Source organism: Sapajus apella, unplaced genomic scaffold (genome assembly GCF_009761245.1).
Source record: "Sapajus apella isolate SASKATOON/1434 unplaced genomic scaffold, GSC_monkey_1.0 scaffold71, whole genome shotgun sequence".
Classification (NCBI taxonomy): domain Eukaryota; kingdom Metazoa; phylum Chordata; class Mammalia; order Primates; family Cebidae; genus Sapajus; species Sapajus apella.
In genome coordinates, this window is record NW_022437011.1 from 2885406 (window position 1) to 2908568 (window position 23163).

Sequence of the window (23163 nt, forward strand, 5' to 3'; positions counted from 1 at the left end):
AAAACAGATTAAAGCCCAGGTGCAGAAAGTGTGCTTTCAACAAGGTAAGTATAGAAACATTTTTTTCATCCACTAGCAAAGGACAGGGGTAGGGATTCTATCTGGTTTATACAAAGCTTCTATCTTTGTAGGCTTGTTCCTCAAAATGTGATCCATGGACAATCTGTGTTGGAAAACCTGGAGGAACTTGCTAAAATACAGATTCTTAGACCCCAACTCAGACCTTGTGATTCAATCTCTCTGGGAGTGGTGGTTCTTTTGCACCTGAACACTCTATAAAATCAGGCCAATGGGCAAACAGGGATTATAATATCTGTATCACAGTATGTATAAAAATAAGTTCAAGAGAGCATTTGTAAAAACATCAGCAGTGGATCCAAAGCAGTATAAATAATATAGTTCCATTTTCATTAAAAATATATTTATGTACATTTGAATAGCTAGGCTTAGCACAAAGACCGGACGCCCATACATCGTCAAATTTATGAACAATTGTCTTCAGGTGGTGACATTAAGTGTGATTTATCTCATTTTGTACTTTCATATACTTTTAAATGTCCTATGATAAATATCTACTACCCTCTTAGAAAGAAAAAAAGTGTGCTTTTAAAAACAAAAGCAACGCAGGCAGATGTGCAGTACTAAAGACTTTCCTAAATCTTACAGAATTTTAGAGGAAGAAGGAAACAGAGAACCCATATAAACCAAAGTATCTCTCTTTAGTGATGATGATATGCGTCTAGAGAAGGGAAGTGGCCTGCCTGAGGTTACCGACTCTTAGTGGCTGGGCTATGACAGACCCCAGGTCTCCAGGCTTTGGGGCTAGAAGCTTAAGTGTTCCAGTGCTAGCCAGGAACCTGCTTCTGTTCCTTCCTGCCCCTAAGGGTGACGAAAAGACCACAGGAAGTGCAATGATTCCGAGGGTAGAGAGGATGTAATAGTCTTTGCAGAGAGGACTTTGCGGCTCTCATTATTCTCGCTCTGGGAGTTAGTAGGTCATTTGCAAAAGGCATGGGAAGAGCAGCTGATGAAAAGGTCTAATAGTTTGGAAAACTGCTTAACCTTATTGCTCTATTTCTGGATTTCTCCTCATGGCCAAAGGCTGTTGAGATCCTGATTTCCCCCGGAGGTTTCTCATTTAGGAATGCAGTGAAACCTCTGAAATCCAGAGGAGTTGGGGAGCAGGCCAGCTGGAAATAGGGAACAGTTTGAATTAGTTTTAAGAACATTCAGGTCTATTGTTTTCAAGGACATAAGATCACAGATTTGGAAAGAGCCTAGCTCAGCCTCCTGCTTGGTGCAGGAGGCCTTGTGCTTCATCCCGAACAGAGCTTCATCTGGGCTTCTCTTGAACGCTTCCCAGAATGGGAAGTTCACTATTATGATAGATCATCTATTTCCTCTTTGGAAAGTCTTCCTATACCTGAGCTGGAATCTACCTTTCTGTAAGGTCCGGCTTGCCTTCTTGTATTCAGCAGAACTGGGAATTTTTTTTTTTTCCCAGATCATTCTCAAAAGCAATTATCATGCACCAAATAGTAGTACTTGACAGCATTCTCTTCTGCAGGCTGCACCTTCAGAATATTCAACCATTGTTTGTATGGCAAATGTCATCAACTCTAATTAGAAATAGAAATGGTTGCCTCTAGTCTCGAGTCTCTAAATGAACAACTGTATACATTCAGAGTGGAACAGAGCTTAGATACTACCTGTACTGGCCTCAAGTTACAGATGAGCAAACGGAAGTCTGCTGAGGAAAACCGCCTTACCCAACTTCAGAGAGAGAGAGTGGGGTGGGTGGGAGGTTGGGGGGCTCTTTTCTCCTCACCCTGCCTCCTGTTATTCATAACACAGCAGAATTTCTCAAGTTCTTGAAAGTGCTTAAGAAGTTTGTTCTCTTACGCATTTAGAAAAATCCCTCCTTCAAATTATATTTGCCCTGTCAGTGAAGTACAGATTAGCACAGGCTGAATTTAGTAGAGGTTATACTGTCAATGAAAAGTATCATCATTCAAAGTGTATTAACCTTCCGTGTTCTCTGCTGTCAGAAAATCATCTCCCTTGCTCTAGAATCCTAGCTTAAGATAGACAACATACCTATACAGCTACCCAGGCCTATCAAATTTCCGTAAGAGCCTAGCTACCTACTCAATTTAGGAGACCTTTCTAACTTTAGGGCTGAGAGTTTGCTAGGACATAGGGCATCCTGTGTTTCTGCTTTACTCTGCTGTGTTCGTTTTAGAGTTTCATATCCTCTTTCCATTTTAGTCTGATTCTCTGATAAGAAGACAAAAGAAAGACTCAGAGAAGCAAACTAGGCACTCAGTGATTGGTTTCTTGTCCCAGTCCCCAGCAACCCTGCAGTCACATGCTTTGAAGGGAACATTCCTCCCTGCCTCAACCCACAGCAATCTCCCTCTTCTCTCAGCAAGGTATTGCATTTCCAGTTCTTACACTTGTTCTGGCATGAATTCTAAGCTACCTCATGCTGCTTCCTGGTTTGCCTGGGTGCTAGGCTCCATGGATCCTGGAATCACAGAGACCTGGGTTCTAGTCCTGACTCTGCAATTAGTTGGTTTTATGGCTTTGGAAAGTTACTGAATCTTTCTGAACCTCAGCTCCCTCATTTGTTAGATGAGGACAATTATGCTACCTACATCATACAGTTGTAGAAAGGACACAATGCCTCACAGGTGTCCAACAGAGTCATTAACATTTAGTAAGATTCCATAAAAGGTATCTGCATAGTATCATTAAAGTCATACTCCAAAAGGGAGAAACTGAAACCTTTACTTTTCTAATGCTGCACACAGTAGGTGCTCCATAAATACTTTGATGGATTCTGGTTTAGGCTCCATTTGGCAGTAGGTTCACCATCAGAAACACTCTAAGAATCATGTAAAGACAACTGCTATTTGCAAGCTCCCTTTTCTCCAGATTCTTTTTCCCATTAATTATTGCAGTGGGGAGGCTCACCCTGTCCTGCCACTGTTCATACCTGTCAGCTTGCATCTTAGAAAAAAAGTTCTTACTTGACAGACTCTGAGAACTTGCTGTCCAGGCAAAGAAAACTTTATGATGATGAATACAACACAAACCTTAGGCAGCCAGCATGTCAGCAAAAGAGAGAGAAGAGACACTGACAAATCCAATCCCCCAAAAGAAACAAAGCAACACACCAAAGAGATAGAAAGCAAAGGATTAAGATATGTCTAGAATACAGTTGCTTATGAGGACCTTTAAAACTAATCAAAGATTTTGTGCTTACAGTATTCCTACAGGAACCTGAATATGGTTAAACTCTCCTTTTAGCTGGGAATCTGAATTAACTATTCAGATTACTACCTACATTTTTAAAATATACCTAAATTTTTAACAGAAATTACATTAGATGTTCGTTTAGGCAAAAGAGTATATATACAACACCAACATCCAGTTATAAAGAGCTAAGGGCTCTCCCAGCTTCCCTAAAAGCAGAAGATATCCTAGTGGAATCTTGTTGCGTTAAATGAGCAAATCTTTTTTTTTTTTTTGCCTCCCTATTGCAGATTACTGGTTTATGCCCTTAATTTTGTGTTAAGGACCCAAAAGAAAAATATTTGGGCTGAAACGAATGTGTTATGTTATAGCCCCAATTGAGGGTGAGGAAAGAACTCAGTGCCAATGTGTTGGAGAGAATGAAGCAGTTCCTGGAATAGCAGTCGGGTTCCCTGGCTTGAATCCCACTCCGACATCCTTGGCTGTTTACCTTGGGCAAGTCCTTCGCCTCACAGGGTTTCAGTCCCTTCAGATGTTAAACGCTTTCTATGGGCTCTTCCACATCTGAGATCTTATGAGGCTACCGGGAGCATAAAGATTAGCAAAAGAAGCTGCCCAAATCTCTGAGGGTGGAGACCAGAGCAGTAGAAAGAGAATGTGATAATAGGTATGAAAAGCCTTGGAGAAAAGTAAAAGCACTGAATGACACACACTCTCCAATGTGCTATGGCATGTTCCAAAATCACAGGCAACTAACAGTCTCCTGAGAGCACAGTGCTCACCCAAACGTCCCGTCATTGAGCTGACAGGAAGCAGAGAAGGACAATACTTTTCTGGTTGGGGACCTTGGCTGGGACAGAAAGGAAGAGGGGAGTGGAGTCAGTTTCATAAGCCAGTGAAATGGCAATGAACCTTGCAGGCTGATCCGCTCCAGCCTGGCATTGCCAAGGAGGACGATCCACTTCATCAAACCTGGGCCAAGCTCTGGCTCAGACACCCAGGCAAAAATAGAAAGGGGCTGGGAGAAGAAATGTGTTTACTTTTGTGATTTCCCCTAACGTGCCTCTTGACAGTATTATAATCTCTTCACAAGCAGAGTGGCCCACAGGCCTCACCTCCATTGATAAACCCTCCCAAACAACTCATGTAGAGACCTAAAGGCTTCTTAACATTTCGTGGTCACTCTTTGGGCAGCTAGAAAGCAAGTTTTGAAGGCAGCATGATGGGATGGAAAGAGTGCTGGCCTAGGTGAACTGTGAAAATCCCTCACTGAGGTTCTGCACCATCAAGTGCTTGCGTTAAAAAGAATGTATGTATCTGCTTAGATTTTTAAGTTTCTACCAGTGACTCTCAACCAGGGGTGAATTCACACCTCAGGGGCTCTTCTGCAATGTCTGGAGACATTTTTGCTTGTTATAACCAGGGGGTGCTATTGGCAACTAATGAATAGAGACCAGAGGTGCTAAACACCCAGTGATGCAGACCCCACATCAAAGAGTTATCCGGTCCAAAACGCTAATAGTGTCAAGGCTCAGAACCTTGGTTTAGACGGAAGCAAGGAGAGTCAATGGGAGACGAAAACAAGGACCAAAGGAAGGAAGAAAAAGGGTTAAAATTCTGTTTTGAGGTCATGAGGTAACCATCAGTTATATGTTCTCCAGCTTTTCTCCCCATGTCCAATGCCCTTTTAATTATTCCGTGGAATTACGGGGCCATGTCTGAGTAGCTTTTTCATAAGAACATCTTCCTTATCCCTAAAATTCCAAGCCCTGATGCAGTACAAAGAGCTCCGCTATAAGACATGGCCAAAACATAAATATAAGCAGTTATGAAACAAGTAGAACTGGAAGGTGGGTGGTGGGGGCGTGTGAAGGGAAGAAAACATATGCCTATAACTCCGTTTCTATGAGTCAGTGTTGCTGAGGTAACAACACAGAACAATAACCATAGGGAGAGCTGAGCTGTACTAAGAGCAGGCAGAACTGATTTGGGGCACAAGTGTCAGGAGAGATGCAGCTTTGCAGCAGCAGATTCAAAAGCAAATGAAAGGGTTAAGCAATCTGTGCATGCCATTCTTGTATCATTCCACATTAAGTCATGGGCAGTTATTACAAGTAGTTACCTGTGGTTTCCAGTGGGGGAAGCAACAGCACTCCAGTCAAGAGGTTTTGGAGAAACAGGTGCAACGAAGGCATGGTCAAACAATTTATTTACTGTAAACTTTAGACTTTGCTCAGGAAAACAACTGAAGCTGCCCCTCAAATCCCTGCCTAAAATACCCCGTGTAAGCAAATAAGAGGAGCGGGGAAGAGTCCATGTTCACAGCTAAAAGGTCCAAGATCCTCAAAATCCTCAAGTTCAAGGGTGTAGGAAGGACAATCTCCTTCGGATACAAATTACCAGCAGCAATATATTACCCCTAATACTTAAATAGTGAGGTAGATACACGGAAAAGTCATCAAAACATAGCAGACCCAGGTCCTCTAGGACTAAAGCCCTTCAGACATAAACTTATAAGTTCCATGCAAAGAGGAACTGAACTGTACAAATAACAAATAATCAAATAAGTTTTCTCTCTTTTTACAGCTTACAAAAATAAAAAAGGCAGAAGGATGCCCCTCCTCCTGCATATCTCTATACAATTTTATTCTAAGTTTATTACACTCAAGTTAAATAGTCTGTTTAGTGTTCTGTTGGTTGGGGGGGGTCTTATAAAGTAGTAAAACTGCATTACAGCAGTGAGTCATTTGTACTACAATTCCTCCCTTGTGAATCAATGTTATCGCTAGGCACAGTACCTTGATGGCCCACAAAGTCTTCCGTGCCTGGAAGGTCTTCACACAGCAGTTTATTTTCTTTCTCCTGTTCCAGGTGATATCCACTCTGCTCCCCTGTGTTGCCGTTGCTGTTGCTGGAGTAGCCATTCCCATAGGCCTTCAAAGAAGACCTGCGTAGGCACAGAAGTTCCTGGAAGGCAATCCTGAAATCTGGGCTCCGACAGTAGATAAGGGGGTTGAAAGCAGAGTTGACATAGCCCACCCAATTTAGGAGGATGTAAACTTCCTTAGGGATGAGGTTATCCCGGATCACATGCACAATATTGACGATGAAGAAGGGCAGCCAGCAGAGGGTGAAGGTGCCCATGATGATGCCTAACGTCTTGAGGGCTTTGTGCTCCTTCAAGCAGAATTTGGAAGACCTGCGAAGTCCATGCCCGGTCCGCCCATCCTGCTCCACCTGGCTAAGGTTCTGGGCATGGAAGCGGCCCTCAGATTTGTCAATCTTTTGGAGCTGCCTTTTGGCCACTTGAAAGACCCTGGAGTAGACGAAGACCATGACCACCAGGGGCACGTAGAAGGACACGATGGAGGAGGCAATGGCATAGGCTTGGTTCGTGAAGAAGTCACAGCAGGTCTCCTTGGCATAGCAGTTAATGGCTTCCTGGTGGGTGGCCCGGTACCAGTGCATCTGAATGGGCAAGAAGGAGGTAAGGCCTGACACGATCCACACCATCAGAATGATTACCCGGGCCTTATTCTTGGTCAGCAGGCTCTGGTACTTGAAGGGTGAAGTAATGGCAAAGTAGCGATCCACTGCGATCACGCACAGGGTCTCAATGCTGGCCGTGACGCAAAGCACATCAATGGAAGTCCAAAACTCACACCAGAAGTTGCCAAAAGTCCACATTTTCATGAGAATATGGCTGGCCCCAAAGGGCACCACTGCCAGGCCCATGACCAGGTCAGCACAGGCCAATGAAGTGATAAAGTAGTTGGTGACAGTCTGCAGACGCTCGAACTTGGCAATGGCTGTGATGACCAGCACATTGCCAAACACGATGGCCAGGACGATGAGCGACATGACGATGCCCATACCCACCACCCACGCCTCGTCCCGTTCCTGCGTGACGTCGTGGTCCGGCGCGTGGCTTCCATTGGGCGCTAGCAAGAAGGCGCTGCTGTTCCCGGTTTGCCCCATGGCGCGCAGTCTGGCAGGTGAGCGCACTGGCTGCCGGCGCCTCAGCGGGCGGATCCTCGGCGGGGCTCTGCGGGCAGCGAACAAACGCCTGGAAGCCTCATTCAGCGGCCGTGAGGTGGGTGTGGTGGGGGCACGTCCTGCACACTTAGCTTGTCGGGTGCTAGGGGCTCAAGGTGCCAGGCAGTTCCAGCCCGCGCTCTGGAGAAGCCGCCTCGGAGTGCGCACTGCCCGTTATGTGCACAGGACTTTAGGGGAACTGCCCTCGCCGTGACGTGCGGGAACTTTCGGCCAATGGCAAGCCGGCAGCCCCGAAGGGGCGAGGCACCCCTCCGCTTTCCTACCGTCCCCTCACCCTCCCTCTCCTGGGGCTGGCCCGGGCGGGGCCCAGCTGCTCTCTGGCGGGCGGGCCACCACTCCTTCCCGGCTACCCGGGCTGGCCCCAAAGGGCTAAAGCTGGAGCTGGCGTGCTTACCAGCCAACCCGGGAGCTTTTGGCTCTTCTGTGGCCGCTACCTGCCTGCCCTGGTCTCCTGTGCAGCCTGAGGTCTCAGGGCAAAGGGCAGCACACAGGCACTGCCCCACAAACGGAGGGAAACGAGAGTGCCCACCGAGGCACGCACATACAGGCAACCCCGGCAGACATGCTCAGACTTATACGGAACCACAGCCATAGACACCGAGACACACCCTCCCAGGGCACCCGCAGGCACACTCGCGAGCGCGCTCACACAGAAGCCGTCAGGCACAAAGTCACCCCTGTCCAACACAGAAACGCGGCCAGAAACAAACACAGAAGCACCCAGAAGCACAAAGGCATGGTGACACACAAAAAAGTAAACACACACACCGGCTTAGAGGCATGCAGAGCGACACAGAGGCGGATGTCTCCATCTGGGTACTCACAAAATTCCCTCACCTGAGCACTGATAATGCCCCTCTCCCACCCTACACCCGGTAACCCAGTATATTCCCTTTCAGACATTTTGCAAGATCGCAGGAGGTGACTTCAGCAGCTGCCGATTCCTCAGCACACTCGCTGTCAAGTACTTTCGGTGCCCTCCTTGGGAATTTGCAGGCATCAAGACAGTTTTACCCTTTGGATTTCATTCGGAGAGGGGGTATGCATGTATGTATTTTGGGACGGAGAGAGAAAGTTGTGTGCTTTCGTTTTAGTTTTGTTTTGTTTTTAACTCTTAATAAGAGTGTGGCATCACTCACTCATCTGTTGAACCGGAGATGCACTGAGAATTCAAACAATTTCTTCAGTAATCCCAATGCAACTAAAAAAAAAAATCCTTTCATCCGCTGGATAGTTTGCTAATCTTTCAGGTTGAGCCATATGAGATTGCCACCATTTGGTGTCTGTGACTTACCAAAATGGCAAATTCATATGATTCAGAGTATTAAGAATGTCTTAAGATTAAGAACATTTTGGAACTATAGACAGCAAAAGATAATTCTCCCTTAAAAAAATAAAGTAAGACCAAATCTCAAAACTAAGATCTTTGTTCATGAAATACTATCCTTTGCATCTGGCATGTGACTTTACCTCTAAAGTTAGATTAATTTTCAGAGTTTGATTTCCCATGTATTAGTGGTGCCTTTGAAAAATTGAAAGTATTTCATGAAGTGTAACTAAACATACTTTGTAGATTACATAATAACTAACAATGGCTAACATTTATGGTCCATTCTGCTATGTGATTTTCATGCATTATTCTGTTTAATTCTTCCCACAGTCCCATGGGGGTGGGGATTATTTTTAGCTTAATTCACAAATGGGGCTCAAAGAGGAAAATGGCTTGCCCAGGGGCAATGGCCGGGCAGTGCTAGAATCTGGATTTGACCCAGGTCTGCCTGAGTCCATGACCCATCTTTTAATCTTTTCAATTTATTGCATAATTACATGTAGACAGGAGTGATGGATAGGGAGGAAGCACTACAATTGGAATTGGAATACCCAGGTTCCAGATTGACCTAACTTGGTGCTTTCTAATTCACTTTTTTTTTTTTTAAGAGAAATCACAAAGTACCTAATTTCCTTTATCTGTAAAGGGGCATAAAGTCACTTCCACTGGGGTGAACGAGAATTGAATGATATAGTAGTAAATATGAAAGTGCTTTTGCACATATATATGTCACACGAATATAGGTTGTAAGTGAAGTTTATATAAATTACTTAGTGGTTTAGAATATATTGTTAGTCTTCTTTACTAGAACAATAAAAAAACTTTAGGGCAAAAGTAAGTTGGGTGTTTACTCTGGAAGCAAAGCTAAGAAACAGAATTTAACCTACATGTCCTCTTTAACTTTCTTCATAGCAGAGACTGACTTTTTGCAAGACAGATGCCTTAGAAAACAAGTATTTCCCATAAAAGCCACAAATATTAATTAAGGTTCTATTATATTCACATAGTTTGCAAAATGTACTTACCTCATATTTGTGTTTTCCAAAATTGCCTCTGGTAGGATGCATTTTAGGAAGAGGCAGTGTTTGTTATGCAACAATGTTTCTTTAAATACACATCTACCCAAATTGTGGAACTAAAAACCTCCTTCCTGTTTGTGAAGCTATGTCATAAATAAGAACATTGTTTAACCATCCTATACTAAGAAAAGAACAAAGAAAACCCTTTTAAGACAAATATTAATTGATCATTCATTTAGATATACACATAAGTAAGTCACTTAAAAGTTTAACTGAATATTTTGGGAAACTCCTTTTTCAAAACCCACAAATACTAAATCAGGAGGGACTGACTAGCCATAAGCAGAAAACTGAAACTGGACCCCTTCCTTACACCTTATACAAAAATTAACTCAAGATGGGTTAAAGACTTAAACATAAGACCTAAAACCATAAAAATACTAGAAGAAAACCTAGGCAATACCATTCAGGACATAGGCATGGGGAAAGACTTCATGACTAAAACACCAAAAGCAATGGCAACAAAAGCCAAAATTGACAAATGAGGTCTACTTAAACTAAAGAGCTTCTGCTCAGCAAAAGAAACTATTATCAGAGTGAACAGGCAACCTACCGTATGGGAGAACATTTTTGCAATCTATCCATTTGACAAAGGGCTAATATCCAAAATCTACAAAGAACTTAAATTTACAAGAAAAAAAAAAAAACAAACAATCCCATCAAAAAGTGGGCAAAGGATATGAACAGACATTTCTCAAAAGAAGACATGTATGCGGCCAACAAACATATGAAAAAAAGCTCATCATCATTGGTCATTAGAGAAATGCAAATCAAAACCACAATGAGATACCATCTCATGCTAGTTAGAACGGCAATCATTAAAAAATCAGGAAACAGATGCTGGAGAGGATGTGGAGAAATAGGAATGCTTTTACACTGTTGGTGGGAATGTAAATTAGTTCAACCATTGTGGAAGACAATGTGGTGATTCCTCAAGGACCTAGAAGCAGAAATACATTTTGACCCAGCAATCCCATTACTGGGTATATACCCAAAGGATTATAAATCATTCTACTGTAAAGGCACATGCACATGCACATGTATGCTTATTATAGCACTGTTCACAGTAGCAGAGACTTGGAACCAACCCAAATGCCCATCAGTGATAGACTGGATAAAGAAAATGTGGCATGTATACACCATGGAATATTATGCAGCCATAAAAAGATGAGTTTATGTCCTTTGCAGGGATATGAATGAAGCTGCGAACCATCATTCTCAGCAAACTAACACAGGAACAGAAAACCAAACACCATGTGTTCTCACTCATAAGTGGGAGCTGAACAATGAGAACACATGGACACAGGAAGGGGAACATCACACACCAGGACCTGTATGTGTTGAGGGGTAGAAGGCTAGGGGAGGGATAGCGTTAGGAGAAATACCTAATGTAGATGACAGGTTTATGGGTGCAGCAAACCACCATAGCATGTGTACACCTATGTAACAAACCTGCATGTTCTGCACATGTAACCCAGAACTTAAAGTATAATAATAATAATAATAAAAAAGAAACAAAGAGAAATTGCTTATGTCAACTAGGAAGTTCTGGGCCTTTGCCCTCCAGCCTTTATGAGTGGATGTTCTCTCTCTCTTCTCCTACTTCACCAAGCTGGTAGAAATGTCAAGATGTTGTCTGCTAAGAGTCTTCTCCTGACCTCTTTTGTAATTATAGGGTTAGAGAAAGTTAGACTGGGAACAAGCTTAATACATCATTTAGTTTATTTCCCCCCAGTTTGCAAATGAGGATACTGAAGTGAAAAAACAAGAAGTGTGCAGCTCAAAGCGGTAAGGAAAATTAGGAGTCCAGGTATGCTCCTGGCCTCACAAGTTTTCCCTGCCTAATGCTGTTGTTTTATTTCCCAGCAGAGGGGTTCGAGTAGCACTGCTTACTGTTCATATGGCCTTAGAGAGTTACTGCTTAATTTGAATGGAAAGTTCTTAGTAGACTAAATTCTCCCTTATCTGATGTAAGAAAAAGCAGGCTCTTTTATGGTGATCGATAGCATCTAATTACATATTTTGTTAATCGCTTAAGACACTAATTTGTCATTTCCTGCCTGTCAAACAGGAATACAGCCCCACATTTAGATTTACCTAATGATTGTTTGAATAGGAGTAAGGTTTCATAATGCCAGAGCATGCCCTCACACCAACAGCCAGATGGGTTAGGAAAATCTTATACTAGGTCTTGGTTTAGACAACAGTCCTTTCTTGTTTATGATCCTGAAGCATTGAAACATCTGTAGATTTCTTTTCAAGCAATGGTTTAAAATGCTTGTCTTTAATAATGTCTCTGTACCAGCATGATCCCATTAAATTTACGTTAAATGAGATTAAATGTGCGTCAAGTGCTTAGCATGCTGCTGTAGAAGAAAAGCCTTATTGTTAGTTTCTTATCTTTGAATCAAAAATATATATAGAATGCATATTGGTCCTATCTAATCATACATATGAAAGGACCCTTTGAACATGGATAATTGCTATTTTATTTTTAATTTGGAATTCTGAGAAAAATAATTGAAAAAGAAACAAAACTTGGTTCTTTAGAAAGAAGAATGGTTCGAAAATTACTATTATCATTGAGTAATATAGCTAGATGGGGTGTCAGCATTTTTTGAATGAAGTGTCTCACAATCTAGTCGGTTCTTTACACAAGGTACCCACCAAAACTCAGAGCTATCTCTAGTGAGGGCAAGCTCACCAGCCCCTTTTGTAGGTGCATATTTCTCTAGCTTTCCAGAACTGAAATCCATCTCACTTCTACTCATGGATCTTAAGTCTGCCCCCTTGAGGCCACTAAAAACAAGTCTTTTCTCTGTCCTAGCTTTTGGGAGAATCCCTTAAAGTTCTCCTTAGAGAAAACAAAACCTCTTCAGGTTTAACATTTCTTGTTCCCTTGGTTCTAGAGTCCCTTTCACCATCATGGTAGGCCTCTTTTATTCATGCTTAGGTTGGTCTATATCTAAACTTAACATCAATACCTGGAAAGATGCTAGAATAACTCATCAAACAATCAATTTGCAATCACCTTGGCAACCGTAGCTTAGAGCAGAGCAACCAGCAAAGCTTTCCAAATAGCTGATTATACCAGATGAATTTAATTTCCTGCTACGCTAGCGTTTTATGAGACATGCTAATAAATTCTCCACATCTTAGAAGCACTACACAAAAGGAGATGGCATTAAATTAAAGCAAGAGGAGACTTCAGTTGGCCATACAAAAACTCCTTGACCTGAAGAGAATCAGAATTCAAAGGGGTTAAACTCTAGCAGCATTTCTCAAATTGGGATTTTGCAAGATAATTAAACCCTACAGAAAATTATTTTTCCTAAAGCTGGGACATATCTATTACCCTCCTAGGGACATAAGAGAGAAATTAAATCATTACATACAATGCAATGGATACCTTAGGGTACAGTGCTTAACTGAATCTTCTTTTGCTGAATCTGAGAGGGATTGCTTGAGTCTCCTTCAGGTATAGGAATGAACAGTGTGTGATGGTAAATGTGCACATATATATATATATATACACACACACACATCCATTCATATATACATATATGTGACACAAGCAGCTTGATTCAATGAAGAGGATCTCCCTCTTCAAAGGGAGATAAGAGGCCTAGATGCTCGTCCCAAAACAGCTATCATGTTCTATGTAACCTTTAGCAAGTTGCCTTCTTTCTTTGAGCCTCAGTTTTCATTTATGAAATGGGAGGTGGGGGCTTGGTGACATCTATCTAAGGGCCTTTCTACTCTGAACTGAATAAGCAGGAAGAAAGTGCTTTGAGGGCCACTGAGGAGATAAATTTTTGATTCTGAAGAGGTACCATGGAGTTGACAAGCAAAAATTGCCAATATCCTACACAACAACTTGATTGTGTTTTTTATACTCAATATTTCAGCTATTTACATTTCATCTTTGTGATTTCTGCTCTTCTGAAGAGCAGGTGTTCTATAATTTGCTAAATTATTGACTTACTTTTAAAACTTGTATGATTTTCTAAATTATTGACTCATTTTTAAAACTTAATACATTTATTTTTAAAGAAAATTTTATGTGACCTGCCATTACCACACATGGAAAACTGGTGTCATTTGCCATAAATAGAAAGTAACCATGAAGACAAAACAATGTTAGTAAATGCTAGCTAGGTTTTGTTGCTTGCCAAAGTTCTGAGCCTCAGGCCTCTCTTGTTATTGAAAAGAAAGATTCTCAAGTGCTAGGATATTAATGGTATTCTAGCATCAAATGGGACTTTCTCCATTTATTTTAAAAGATTGAAAGAAAATTGAAAAGGGAATAACTCAAAAGTAGTATACTGTTATTTAAAGTGCTGTTACTAAATTATTTAAAATAATTTCTCATTACATCTGCAGGTATCTCAGCAGATGACTTGTGCTGATGGGATATGCTACAGTGTGATAGAAAGAGCATGGGCTTTGGAGCCAGAGGAAGGAATCTGGCTTGCAATCATGACTCTGTCCTTGACCAGCTGTGTGCTTCAGGCAACATGGTTTAGGCTTCTGGGCCTCAGAGGGCTTATGTGTAAAATGAGGATAAAATGTCTTGGATGGTTATGGAAGAAATAAATGAAATACATAAAAAACTAAATTTGAAAAGGAAGGTAGAGAACCAAGAGACATGACAACAAACAAATCAGCATAACTTGGATTGGCTGGGGGGTCAGGGGGATGGGTCAAGAGAGTGGAGGAGGCCATTAAGCAGGGTGCAAGGAGAGCAGTGGACTGAGTGTGGCTGTAGGACAGGAAGGGGTGATGAATTCAGATATGACCACATTGAATTTGAGGTTTTGGTGTGACATCAAAATGGAAGCTAAAAATATCATAATGATTAGGAGCTGAGAAATTGAAATGATGTGTCTGTGGGTGGTCATGATCATGGTGGAAGCATTCCCTCAATAGCAGTACTCTCCGAGGACGTTTTGGATTGCTAAATGAAATAATGCATTTAAGGAACTTAGCATGTTGTTTCAAAAAAAAAGTATTTATTGTTATTACCATCATCATCATTATCATCACTGCCCTTAGTTTCTCTAAGGGCAGTCCTTCAAATTAATCAATAAATTCATCTAAGAGGGAAAAAATTCTTTGTCTGCATCAACCTACAGTGATAACATTTGAGGTGGATTTGGAGGGATGTCCAAATGTTGGATTCCCTGGCAGCTGCCTCTGAGATGAAGATTTGTATGCAAGTGATTGAAGAAGGAAAGCCCCCAAAAGAAAAGGATCAGGGAGCGGGGGAAAGGCAAAGACCCAGGGTAGCCTTATCCTGGGAGCAGCTCTGGAGCCTACTGCTTGGTTCTAAGTCCTTCTTTCTCCAAGTCTTAGTTATAAAGCTCTAAACAAGTTACTTAATCTTTCTGTGTCTCACTTTCCTTGTCTGTAAATTGGGGGCTGTTGATATTATCTCATAATCTCATGAGGTTGTTATGAAGATCAAATGAGTTAAGGTCTATAAAGTGGTAAGAACTGACATGGCACATAGTTAGTGCTGAATTAATTATTGATATGAAGCCCATGGGAGCTCTGTTGACTATGGCACTGAGGAAACCTTCCACAGGGAAGAGATAGTGCATACAACTTCTTGGATGGAAGAACCCGCAAATGCAAACTGCCCAGTGCCAGAGCTTAAGAAAGGGAATTACACAGCATTTTTTAGGCCTTGGAGGAAAGAAGAAGTAGAATGGTTGTGGAGATCACGCGGCATCTGCTGCAGAAGAGGAGGTCAAGGAGCAGGGCTGAAGGGGAAACAATGGGAGGTGATAAAACAGATGATGGCTGAAGGACACAGGAAGGAAAGGAAACAGGGTGGCCTCTCTCCGAAGCAGTGCTTTCTTCTGGGAGGCACAGAGGGAGAGATCTCACTGGGTCAAGGAGAGAAGGTCAAGGTGCCCCAGCTAAGTTTAATCGCTATGAGGTGGTGGAACATGCCCTGGGCCTGGAGAAAGGAGAGTCTTGTCCTGGCCTTCTCACCTACTGTGTGACTGCCTCCCTCTGGGACTCAGTCTCCTCCTTTGTAAAGTGATAAAGTCAAATCTAGTGATCTTTAAGATCTGTGTCTGGCACTTCATAGTTAATTGGTGGTGGTTAAGGGGTCTGAAAAACAAAAAGCATGTTTTTTGTTTATCATGCATGTATTATATACCAGAAGCTGGGCTTGGCCCGTTACGTACATATTCCCTTCTTCTGTACAGCTTTACAAAGTAGACACAGTTATTCCTACTTTACAGATGAAACACTGAAGTGATTAGGCATCTTGCCTCAGGTTACAGAGTAGGTAACAGGAAGAGAAGGAACCTAGCTCTGCCTAAACAAAAGTCTCACTCTGCCCCACTACTAACACAGGATTCAGATGCAACAGTCCAGGCTCAATCAAGCCTGCATGCCCAGGCTGCTGAAAAGGAAATTCCCTGGTTGTCAGGGTCTCACAGCTGAGTTTTACCAGACTACTGGAGCAAAGAGGCAGCAGCTTCCTATCACTTATGGGAAAAATGCCAAATGACCAAGATGTAGGGCCAACTACCCTGGCCACAATTTCTAAAAAGAGAGGGAGGATGTTGGGGCTTGGAAGTCACTGGCTGTGAGCTTCTGGGCTTTGCTTGTGCCCCTTCCTCCGTTCACAACACTTCTTTCCTTATTTCCTCATCTCCTGCACAAATCCCCACTCCCAATACACACACACACACACACACACACACACACACACACACACACTCTAACTTAAGCTTCCTAAAGTACTGTGTAAGGGGTTATAACATATAAAGAAATGAACAAAGAGGCAGCATCCTTACCTGTAAGAAACTCACAGGCTAGTAGTAGAGATTAGCACATAAACTTGACTTCCATGTAATAGAGTAAATACTATGATTGAGCTAGGAACTTGAGTTTCTTAGTTCCTTAAATGTCAGGTGTGTATGTAAAGATATTGTTTCAGGCCAGGCGCAGTGGCTCGTGCCTGTAATCCCAGTACTTTGGGAGCTGAGGAGGGCAGATCACGAGCTCAGGAGATCAAGACCATCTTGGCCAACATGGTGAAACCCCATCTCTACTAAAAATACCAAAAAATTAGCTGGGCTTGGTGGCACATGCCTGTAGTCCTAGATACTCAGGAGGCTGAGGCAGGAGATTGCTTAAACCCAGGAGGCAGAGGTTGCAGTGAGCCAAGATCGCACCACTGCACTCCAGCCTGGCAACAGAATCAGACTTTGCCTCAAAAAAAAAAAAAAAAAAAAAAAAAAAGATGTTGTTTCAATCTTAGTTGTAAGAAAGATTAAGGAAAATTAATTTTTCAGAAAGGGGAAATGGCTAGGAACTTGAGTTTATGGGCAACAGAGAACTGATTCAGTACTTCATTGCCCCGTGTAAACACTGAGGAGGAGGCATGGAGAAGCCTTCCAAGAAGAGCAGGTGAACATTGGATAACAAGGAGTCTTCAGCCAAGAGATGAATGGGGTTGCATAAAAATAAAAAATCAGTTGGCACAGTTGTTTGGACAGTGATTTGGCAAAACTTATTAAAGTGTAAAAATGTATGTATCTTTTTACCTAGAAATGTCATTGCTGGAAATTAGTTCCTTAAATATCAGGTGTGTATGTAAAGATATTGTTTCAATTTTGTTTGTTATAAAGATTAAGGAAAGTTAATTGTTCAGAAAGAGGAAATGGCTAATAACTTGGTAGAAACTGATATATTGTGATATGTAGTTATTAAAAAGAATTAAATAGATCTAAATGCACTGACTCAGGAAGTTGTCCTTGCTTTATAATTAAAATTAAAAAACAAATTTATATAAGATTATAAAAATAATTCAATTTTTGTTATGTTGGAAAAATATATGTATGAGAGTTTTGGAACACCACTAAGCCACTGTTTCCAGGTCCTCCCGTAAGCTCAAGGGGGCATAGTTAACAGTTCATGTGGTACTACTTTTCAAAGATTTATGGTAACATGGCAAAGATAAAAAGGGTAGTTATGATGTGACAGGATGTGTAATAAAGACTACAAAAGGGATTTACACTCAATCGAGAGCTAGTCTTGTTAGTGTTGTCAAGGAAGATGAAGAGACATCATAAAAAGTTTCACTCAGCTGGTAGCTGTTGAGCAGAGCTTGAAGGATGCCTGTGATGTTGGTAGTAGGGCATGGAAGGAGGGAATGCCAACTGAAGCGTGGGAGTGAGAAACTTTGAACTATGCTTGAGAAACAGCAAGTATTCCAGGAGACCTAGGGCGCCAGGTATATGAGGAAGAAAACAGTAAAATAATAGTAATAGTGAGTTGGGCCAGATATTTTTAAAGCCCATGAATGCTGAGGTGAGGAATTGAGGCTCAAGACAAATCATGGAGGGAGGTGGAAGAGGCCTTGGAAAGCTTTAATCTGTAAAACGGCCAACGGTTAGATGAATGAGGCTATTTCACAGAGATGTTCTCAGCAGTCCTGTGCCAAGCAAGCGGAAGAGAAGACGCAAATTTGACATGGTGCTGCACCCATGGGTCTGTGCTGTGTGCCTGGCCTTTGTTTTCTCATTTGCAAAGCAAATTTTACTCCTCTCCTGCCAGCTCCCAGACTGGTGGTGAGAATCAAATGAACAAATGTGTGTAAGACTTCAGGACTGACTGCAGGAGAAGAGCTGTGTTCCTACAGGGCTTTGTGTTTGTTATTACTAGAAAATACAGGACTGACCTCAGACAAGTGGAGCATTCAGGGGATACAGGGAGGGTGTGTGACAAGCGGTGGGAGCACATGGAGTGTTTAGGCAATGAAGGATGAAAAGAAGTGAATAGATCAACATGCAAAATTCACAAACAACAAGAAACTTTTCTTTTTTTAAATATACCACACCGGAAACATTTAATGTATTACAAAAACTTAAGTTGGAAACAGACACTAGTAGACCTCATTAGTGTTCCATCAAAACTTAAAATGCACATACCCTTTGACTCAGAAATTCCAGTGCTAGGAATTTCTCTTTCAGGTGCATGCACACAAATACATAAACAATATACAGAAAGGATGTTCATTGCAGTATTGTTTGACATAACAACAACAAAAAACAAAACTGGAACTAACCTAAATGTATGTCAAAGGAGCGTGCCTAAATAAATTAATGTATTGACATACTATAGATTACTATGCCAAAATGGATGTTTATAGAGGTTTTATTCATACTTGCCAAAAGTTAGAAGCAACCAAGATGCCCTTCACTAGGCGAATAGATTAATAAACTGTGGTACAGCCAGACAGTAGAATTCTGCTTAACACTAAAACAAAATGTGCTATCAAGACATGAAAAGACATGGAGTGTACATCACAAAGTGAATGAAACCAATCTGAAATGGTGGCAAACTGTACGATTCCAGCAACTGTCTTGCCATGGCTTAATGATGTTTCAGTCAACTGAACCTCATATGCTATAGTGGTCCCATAAGATTATAATGGAGCTAAAAAAATCCCTATCACCTAGTGACATCATAGTCATCATACTGTCATAGCACAATGCCCTACTCACCCATTTGTGGTGATATTGGTATAAAACCAACTGTGCTAGAAGTTTATAAAAGTATAGCACATAAAATTATGTATCATGCATAATACTTGATAATGATAGTAAAAACTCAAGTTACTACACTATATTTTTAATCATTATTTTAGAGTGTACTCCCTATAAAGGAAAAATTCATTGCAGAACAATATGTTGTGTTGCATCAGCAGCAGCCTCATACATGTCTTATTTTACGTGTCTTTTAATTGCTTAATTTTCTCATGTTCTTGATTTAATCTCATGTTGTTTTGTTCATCATGGCCCCTAAGTGTACAAAACCCACTGTTAATGTTGTCAGGGAGTGGCCACATTGAATGATTGACGTGGAAACAAAATTAAAAGTGATTAAGGGCCACAGAGGTGGAAAATCAGTCTTGGTTATTGCTTGCCAGTCAGGCATGTGCCATTCTACCATTGCTACAATGCTTTTTTGTTGTTGTTCAGACAGAGTCTTGCACTGTCACCTGGACTGGAGTACAATGACTGCATCTAAGCAGGCTGACTGCAATCTCCACCTTCCAGGTTCATGCGATTCTCCTGCCTCAGCCTCCTGAGTAGCTGGGATTACAGGTGCACACTGCCACACACAGTTGTTTTTTTGTATTTTTAGTTGAGAGGTGTCACTTGTTAGCCAGACTGGTCTCCAACTCCTGACTTCATGATCTGTCCAGCTCGGGCTCCCAAAGTGCTGGGATTACAGGCATAAGCCACCACACCCAGCCATTGCTACAATCTTATTTGAGATACAGAAATAAAAGCCTAACCCCAACCATGGTATTCAATTTATTGTTGGCTATGGATGGCTTAAACAAGGGGTGTCCAATCTTTTGGCTTCCCTGGACCACATTGGAAGAAGAATTGTCTTGCCCACACACAAAATACACTAACACTAACGATAGCTGATGAATTTTAAGAAATGGCAAAAAAAATCTCATAATGTTTTAAGAAAGTTTACAAATTTGTGTTGGGCCAGATTCAAAGCCTTTCTGAGTTGCATGTGGTCTTCGAGCAGTGGGTTGGACAAGCTTGGCTTAAACAATTCAAGAATTCTTACTTCTTATCTAATGTGAAAGTTAGTGGTGAATCTGCGAGTGCTGATATGAAGGCAGCTGAATCATTTTTGGAAATTCTAGATAAGATGATTGTGGAGCAAAATTACTTTCCAGAGCAAATATGGATGAAACCTCTCTATTCTGGAAACATGCCTGAAAGGACCTTCATCCAAAAGGATGCCAAGTCAACACCAAGTTTCAAGGCTTTTCCTTAAAAGGAACAGCCCTACTTGGGGGCCATGTTTCAGGCTACAAATTGAAATCCTCTGTAATCTGGCACAGTGAAAACCCCAGGGCCTTCAAGCATATCAGTAAGCACACACTGCAGTGTACTGTAGCAACAATAAGAAGTCATGAATGACCCAGCTCCTCTTCCAAGATGTCCTCCTTAAATTATGCCAGTGAAATGGAGAAGTACTGTTTGAGGAATAATATACCCTCAAGGTTTTGCTTATTTTTGATAATGCTCCTGCACATCCTTCTTTTTTTGATTATCTTCATCCAATGTCACACTGGTGTCTCTCTCTCCAAGCACCACCTCTGTTCCAACTAATGGATCAAAGGGTTATAGCAGCTTTTAAGGCCTACTTACTGCCCGAGGGGGACCTTTGCCTAGGCTATTGCTGCAAATAAGGAAGATTCTTTTTAAAGACATTGATGCAATTCTGGAAGGATTACAACATCTATGAATGCATAATAACCTTAGTTAAGCTCAGGGGTGAAGTCACCAAGGAGTGTATAAATGGTATCTGGAAAGAGACATTCAAGAGATTTGTCCATGACTTCAAAACTTTGCTAAGGATGAGGAGGTTGCAAAAAATTCACAAGGCTTTAGTTGAAATGGCAAACAACTGTAACCTGGGTGTGGAGAAGGATGATATTGAGGAGGTCCTAGATGTGGCCACTGAGGAATTGACTATTGAGGAGATACTGGAATCGGAACAGAAACACATAGCTGAAGAAGAGGCAAGAGAAAAGGAAACTACAGGAGGAAAAAAAGAAAAGCCCCCAAGGATATTCATAGTGATGGGCTTAGGCATCAGAAGCTTTTGCAGACCTCAACAAACTCCTTAAAATGTTTGAAAATGTTGACCTCCAACATAAAATGATTTTCATTAGTAAAGAGGTATGTTCATGGTGTATTATCTGTTTGCAAGCAAATTTATGATGAATAAAAGAAACAAACCAAGCAGACCACCATGAAGACATTCCTGAAAAGAGTGACATCTAAACAGGAGCCTCAGGCAGGTCCTTCAGGAGGTATCCCAGAAGAAGGCATTGTTATTATAAGAGATGACAACTCCATGGGTATTATTGCTCCTAAAGACCTTCCAGTAGGACAAGGTGTGGAGATGGATGGTGTTGATTTTTTTGATCCTGACCCTATGGTCTAAGCTAATGGCTAATGGTGTGTTTGTGTCTTGGTTTTTAACAAAAAAGTGTAAAAAGAAAAAAATAAAAAAATCGTTAAAATAGGTAAAAGCTCATAGAATAAGGATATAAGGAGAGAAAAATTTTCTTCTGCTGTATTTGTGTTTCAAGCTGTGTTACTAGAAAAGAGTAAAAGAAATTAAGTTTTTAAAGTAAAAACGTTATAATAATCTAAGTTTATTGTTGAAGATAGGAAAATTATTTTATTTATAAATTCAGTATAGCCTAACCATACATCATTTAGACTGTCTATAGTAGTGTATGATAATGTCCTAGGTCTTTACATTCACTAACCACTTAGTCATTGACTCACCCAGAGCAACTTCCACTCCTGCCAGCGCTATTGATGCTATGAGCCCTATAAAGATGTTCCATTTGTTATATTTTATGCCATATTTTTACTATACCTTTTCTATGTTTAGCTACACAAATACCATTGTGTTGCAGTTGCCTACAGTATTCAGGACAGTAACGAGCTGTATAGGTTTATAGCCTAGAGCAATAGGCTATAGCACACAGCCTAGGCGTGCAGTAGGCTATACCATCATATCATCTAGGTTTGTTTAAGTACACTCTATGATGTTTGCACAATGATGAAATCGACTAATTACGCATTTCCCAGAATGTATCCAAGTCATTAATTGGCACATGAGTGTATATAACATTCTGGAAGAGCCAAAACTATGGATACCGTAAAAAGATCAGTGGTTTCCTGGGCCTGGGGAGAGGGAGGGATGAGAATATGGAGCACAGAAAATCAGCAAAATTACTTTTAGGGCAGTGAAACTATTCTGTAGGATACCATTATGTTAGATGAAAGATATGTCCCTATGCATTTGTCAAAACCCTTGGCATGTACATCAAGAATGAAGCTTAACATAAACTGTGGAGTTTGGGTGATTATGATTTGTCTGTGTAAGTTCATCAGTTCTAACAAATGTACCTCTCTGGTGTGGAATGTTGATAATGGGGAAGGCTGTGTGTGTGTGGGCAGTGAGTGTATGGAAAATCTCTGTACTTTCTACTCAGTTTTACTGTGAACCTGTGCTTTAAAAAATAAGTCTATTCCAACATCATCCTGATACCAAAACCCGGCAGAGATTCAACAAGAAAAGAAAACTTCAGACCAATATCCATGAAGAACATAGATGCAAAAATCTTCAATAAAATACTGGCAAGCCAATTGCAACAGCACATCAAAAAGCTTATCCACCATGATCAAGTAGGATTCATCCCAGGGATGCAAGGCTGGTTCAACATATACAAGTCCATAAACGTAATTCACCACATAAACAGAACCAAAGACAAAAACCACATGATTATCTCAATTGATGCAGAGAAGGCCTTTGACAAAATTCAACAGCCCTTTATGTTAAAAACCCTCAGTAAAC

At 41.3% G+C, this 23163-nt stretch overlaps 1 protein-coding gene across 1 annotated transcript; it reads right to left on the bottom strand.

Annotated features, from left to right (window-relative positions):
• Nucleotides 1–1757: 1757 nt before the first annotated feature.
• Nucleotides 1758–7813, bottom strand: ADRB2 (adrenoceptor beta 2). The gene has a single exon (XM_032250283.1). It carries the CDS (start codon nt 7234–7236, stop codon nt 5989–5991), a length of 1248 nt encoding a protein of 415 aa, XP_032106174.1. The 5' UTR covers nt 7237–7813; the 3' UTR covers nt 1758–5988.
• Nucleotides 7814–23163: the final 15350 nt, after the last annotated feature.

Excerpts from the sequence above, each read along its gene's own strand:
- ADRB2 (XM_032250283.1), bottom strand. The coding sequence starts at position 7,236 with ATGGGGCAAACCGGGAACAGCAGCGCCTTCTTGCTAGCGCCCAATGGA.